This window comes from Oncorhynchus mykiss, chromosome 24 (genome assembly GCF_057628025.1).
Source record: "Oncorhynchus mykiss isolate SJ-2025 chromosome 24, ASM5762802v1, whole genome shotgun sequence".
Taxonomy (NCBI): domain Eukaryota; kingdom Metazoa; phylum Chordata; class Actinopteri; order Salmoniformes; family Salmonidae; genus Oncorhynchus; species Oncorhynchus mykiss.
In genome coordinates this window covers 43,131,501-43,137,500 of record NC_143045.1, presented here as the reverse complement: position 1 = coordinate 43,137,500, position 6,000 = coordinate 43,131,501, and the positions used below count along the sequence as shown (strand labels likewise).

Sequence of the window (6,000 nt, the reverse complement as noted above, 5' to 3'; positions counted from 1 at the left end):
ATTGGTGGCATATTATATATGATGGTAGGGAGATTTGAATTTACCAATGAGCTTCAACCAATGAGCTTCAACCAATGGGCTTCAACCAATGCATATCACCCCCCACAATAATATTTATTTTCTAGTAATTGTTTATTGTTTCACTAGCTGTAGAATGACAACATTTCCCTTGGCGATGAGTAAAGGTCTCCTCTCACCTTGCCCAGAGACCACATTAGAGCTCCGTAGATCCTCATCAGCTGTTGTGTTCCCACCATGTCAGCCTTGTTCAGGACGACACGCAGTTTGTCCTCGTTACCACGCAGCGCTCCGATGGCCTCGGAGAACTCATCACTGATCTCCAACTTGTGGGCGTCGAACAGGAGGATGATGCGGTCAACGCGCTCCGCAAACCAACGTAGCACCGCTGGGAAGTCATAGCCTGAAGAGAGGGTTAGGGGTCAGAGGTCAGGGGAGAGACGGGACACGAGGAGTCTGTCAGAGTATTAATAGTGAAACAGTGAAAAGGAGATGAGGGTGTTACATTTCTAGATTTGCAACACGCTGAGCACAAAACACATGATCACAAAACGCATGCTTGACAGGTCTCTCTTGGAAAAGAGATGTTATCTCAATGAGAAAAAACAGGATAAATAAAAGTCCATAAAGACATGTTGAAGCACTCCCATATAGTTGGTTTTAGAGCACACACACACACACACACACACACACACACACACACACACACACACACACACACACACACACACACACACACACACACACACACACACACACACACACACACACACACACACACACACACAGAGGAGAGGGGAATAGGGCTACACAGACCCTTCACATCTCTGTCCTCTCTCTTCTGTCTCTTCTCTCTGATGAGTCCTCTTCTCTCTGATCAGTCCTCTCTTTTCTGTCTCTGATGAGTCCTCTCTCTCTTCTCTCTCTGATGAGTCCTCTCTCTCTCTTTCTCTGATGAGTACTTCGTTCCTCACATTCCTCTAACTGATACAGTTTCCTCTCCAGTATCTGCCGTACATGCGTTACGATGTGACTCCAACAGGACCTTGAGCAGAAAGCTCTCCTAACTGATAGGTTGGAATGCGGTAAGGTCATAACACTGGAGGCATTGACCTGCCCTCATATTTTCCACAAGGCTTCGTCTCTTCTGTTGTTCCACCGTCATCATACTTAATGTTGTTATAGTTACTCATGCCCCATGAACGGTGACACGGTATTAGGATGGAAAGGGAGGGAATTTAAGGAGTGAGAGACAGATTCACGAGGCTTCACGCTCAAAACCTCTGTCCTGTATTTATCTAGTCTATCGGTAAATAGCCCACCCAATTTTACCTACCTCATCCCCATACTGTTTATATTTATTTACTTTTCTGCTCTTTTGCACACCAGTATATCTACCTGTAGCATGACCATCTGATCATTTATCACTCCAGTGTTAATCTGCTAAATTGTAATTCTTCGCCTACCTCCTCATGCCTTTTGCACACAATGTATATAGACTCTCCTTTTTTTCTACTGTGTTATTGACTTGTTTATTGTTTACTCCATGTGTAACTCTGTTGTTGTCTGTTCACACTGCTATGCTTTATCTTGGCCAGGTCGCAGTTGCAAATGAGAACTTGTTCTCAACTAGCCTACCTGGTTAAATAAAAAAAAATCTTTGTGTGTGTGTTCCTTCCAAGACGTGGTGGAGGAATCTGAAGAACTCGCCAGGGTCCCTCTGTATCCTCGTCCCCCTGTATCCTCGTCCCCCTGTATCCTCGTCCCCCTGTATCCTCGTCCCCCTGTATCCTCGTCACCCTGTATCCTCGTCACCCTGTATCCTCGTCCCCCTGTATCCTCGTCCCCCTGTATCCTCGTCCCCCTGTATCCTCGTCCCCCTGTATCCTCGTCCCCCTGTATCCTCGTCCCCCTGTATCCTCGTCCCCCTGTATCCTCGTCCCCCTGTATCCTCGTCACCCTGTATCCTCGTCCCCCTGTATCCTCGTCCCCCTGTATCCTCGTCCCCCTGTATCCTCGTCCCCTTGTATCCTCGTCCCCCTGTATCCTCGTTCCCCTGTATCCTCGTTCCCCTATATCCTCGTTCCCACTGTATCCTCGTCTCCTTGTATCCTCGTCACCCTGTATCCTTGTCTACTTGTATCCTCTGGGTGTCCAATCAAAAACGCATCTTTTGACAATTTGGGTTGTGTAGATACCCCTCTAAGAAAACCAATTCTCCAACCCTCATGTCTCAGTCAGTATCTGTTCAAAACTTATTGTAGTTTTTACCCTTGTAGGATGGCCAAATCAATGGAGGCCAAACTGGTTGAATCGCTTCATTTCAACCAAAAACATTAATGTGATAACGTTGAATCAAAGTGGACAACTGATTAGATTTGCAAAAAGTCATAATTGTAAAAGGCATTTAGTCTTTTATTTACCCAAATTCAACCTAAATCCATTGATATGGTGACATTTGTTGTTGATTTCACGTTAGTTGGTTAGTTGACAACTCAACCAAATGTAAATCAAAACCAGACGTTGAACTGATGTCTGTGCCCAGTGGGTTGCGTCAGCGAGGTTGGATGCTGTGAGAGAATGAAGGCTAACTGACAGACTCACTGTCCAACTCTCATCTTTCTTCTCATATCCAGAGGACAAAAAAAACAATATAGGAGGTGAGATCGATCAGACACGACGTAGTATTTTCATATTTTAGTATCTTTTAGTTTAAGTTCTTTAATATATTCAAATTCCTGTTATTTTTCAAAGAAGTCTCAGAAAAACAAGCAGATCTGTGAAACTTCAACGGAGCTTTTAACATTTAATTGGGCTTGTGTTCATGTAGTTTTTCACAACCCGCGGAAACAGCTTTGCAGAAGACCACCCCAACATGTAAAATCCTCAAAAGTTGCGGCAAGAAGTGGCACAGCTATGTCAACAGAGATCGCTGCTTATTGTTGAATGTAATGAGGTTACGAAATCCGACTTCCCAGATAGAATGTTAATGATATGGTAGAGAAAGAACGATTCAGAACATAAATAATCATATTTGTCTTGGTAAAATCTCTTCTATAACATAAGGCAGTTCAATTTCATCACCAAAGCATGTTTTCACCCACACACTACCCTATATCCTTGTCACCTTATATCCTTGTCACCTATGTCCTTGTCTCCTATGTCCTTGTCTCCTTTTCACCCTATATCCTTGTCAACCTATATCCTTGTCACCCTATATCCTTGTCACCCTATATCCTTGTCTCCTTGCTTCAGTGCATGGAGGTCGGTCACATCGGTTAGCCAGGTCAGGAGGGAGGAAGTAGTTGTTTTAGCTGACCATGACAGATGAGGGACCAGACCAGATGTGTCTGTGACCCCCTACCTCCACCTCACATTGTCCTGTCTGGTCCCCCCAACCTCCTCCTCTCCTTGTCCTGTCCACTCCCCCCTACCTCCTCCTCTCCTTGTCCTGTCCACTCCCCCCTACCTCCTCCTCTCCTTGTCCTGTCCACTCCCCCCTACCTCCTCCTTTCCTTGTCCTGTCCACTACCTCCTCCTCTCCTTGTCCTGTCCACTCCCCCCTACCTCCTCCTCTCCTTGTCCTGTCCACTCCCCCCAACCTCCACCTCTTCTTACCTCGGCTCACCCTCTGCTTCGCTCCTGACAGGATCCCCGGTGTGTCGATGATGCTGATGCTCTCCAAGACCTGATTGGGCAGCTGGGCACACTGGAACCTATCACGCAACAGCAGAGAAGGGGGAGGGACATGACACAACAGTCATACAGTGCCTTGCAAAAGTCAACTCATCCCCCTCAGCGATTTTCCTATTTCGTTGCTTTACAACCTGTCATTTAAATGGATGTTTATTTTGGATTGCATGTAATGGACAAACACAATAGTCCAAATTGTTGAAGTGAAATGAAAAAAAGTACTTGTTTAAAAAAAATAAATTAAATGTAAAACTGAAAAGTGGTGCGGTCATTTGTTTTAACCCCCTCTGCTATGAAGCCCCTAAATAAGATCTGGTGCAACCAATTACCTTCAGAAGTCACATAATTAGTTACATTTATTTTATTTTACCTTTATTTAACTAGGCAAGTCAGTTAAGAACAAATTCTTATTTTCAATGACGGCCTAGGAACAGTGGGTTAACTACCTTGTTCAGGGGCAGAACGACAGATTTGTACCTTGTCAGCTCGGGGGTTTGAACTTGCAACCTTCCGGTTACAAGTCGAACCACTAGGCTACCCTGCCGCCCCAAATAAAGTCCACCTGTGTGCATCTAAGTGTCACATGATCTGTCACATGATCTCTGTATATATACACCTGTTCTGAAAGGCCCCAGAGTCTGCAACACCACTAAGCAATGGGAACCACCAAGCAAGCGGCACCATGAAGACCAAGGAGCTCTCCAAACAGGTCAGGGACGAAGTTGTGGAGAAGTACAGATCAGGGTTGGGTTATGGCACCACAACAAACCTGCCAAGAGAGGGCTGCCCACCAAAACTCATGGACCAGGCAAGGAGGGCATTAATCAAAGAGGCAACTTAGAGACCAAAGATAACCCTGAAGGAGCTGCAAAGCTCCACAGCGGAGATTGGAGTATCTGTCCATAGGACCACTTTAAGCCGTACACTCCACAGAGTTTTATGGCCAGAAAAAAGCCATTGCTTAAAGAAAAAATAAGCAAACACATGTTGGAGACTCCCCAAACATATGGAAGAAGTTACTCTGGTCATATGAGACTAAAATGTAGCTTTTTGTCCATCAAGAAAAACAAACCCAACACCCCTCCTCACCCCGAGAATCCCATCCCCACAGTGAATTATGGTGGTGGAAGCATCATGCCCTGGGGATGTTTTTCATCTGCAGGGACTGATCAAAATTGAAGAAATTATGGATGGTGCTAAATACAGGGAAATTCTTGAGGGAAACCTGTTTCACTCATCCAGAGATTTGAGACTGGGACAGAGGTTCACCTTCCAGCAGGACAATGGCCCTAAGCATACTGCTAAAGCAACCCTAGAGTGGTTTAAGGGGAAACATTGAAATGTCTTGGTATGGCCTAGTCAAAGCCCAGACCTCCAATCCAATTGAGAATCTGTGGTATGACTTAAAGATTGATGTACACCAGCAGAACCCATCCAACTTGAAGGAGCTGGAACAGTTTTGCTTGAAGAATGGGCAAAAATCCCAGTGGCTAGATGTGCCAAGCTTATGGAGACATACCCCAAGAGACTTAAAGCTGTAATTGCTGCAAAAGCTGGCTCTACAAAGTGTTGAGGGAGGTGAATAGTTATGCACACTCAAGTTCTGTTTTTTTTGTCTTATTTCTTGTTTGTTACACAATAAAACATTTTGCATCTTCAAAGTGGTAGGCATGTTGTGTAAATCAAATTATAGATTTTGTGGGGTTTATATTTTAATTCCAGGTTGTAAGGCAACAATTAATACTTTGGGTGAATACTTTGGGTGAATACTTTGACCAGCCACTGCAAAACAATAACATAACAGCATAAAACAATAACATAACACCATAAAACAATAACATAACACAATAGCATAACACCATAAAACAACACCATAACACAATAACATAACACCATAACACAATAACATAACACCATAAAACAATAACATAACACCATAACACAATAACATAACACCATAACACAATAACATAAAACAATAACATAACACAATAACATAACACCATAAAACAATAACATAACACCATAAAACAATAACATAACACCATAACACAATAACATAACACAATAGCATAACACCATAAAACAATAACATAACACCATAACACAATAACATAAAACAATAACATAACACCATAACACAATAACATAAAACAATAACATAACACCATAACACAATAACATAACATGGAACAGTTAGAGGAGCATCTAGCATCTATAATTTACCTACAGGTTCTCCTCAGGTTCTCCTCAGGTCAGGGCAGCTTTCCAAACATTCCACTAAATGCC

The 6,000-nt window shown here is 43.5% G+C and overlaps 1 protein-coding gene across 1 annotated transcript in view; it reads right to left on the bottom strand.

The window, feature by feature from the left end:
* ehd2b (EH domain containing 2b) overlaps positions 1-6,000 on the bottom strand; it is a 35,479-nt gene that overhangs the window by 6,452 nt on the left and 23,027 nt on the right. The window contains exons 4-5 of the mRNA XM_036961454.2: positions 3,637-3,734; positions 198-421 (exon numbers count right to left, since the gene is read on the bottom strand). Of these exons, the coding sequence (XP_036817349.2) occupies positions 198-421; positions 3,637-3,734 (322 nt within the window). The remainder of the gene's footprint in view (positions 1-197; positions 422-3,636; positions 3,735-6,000) is intronic.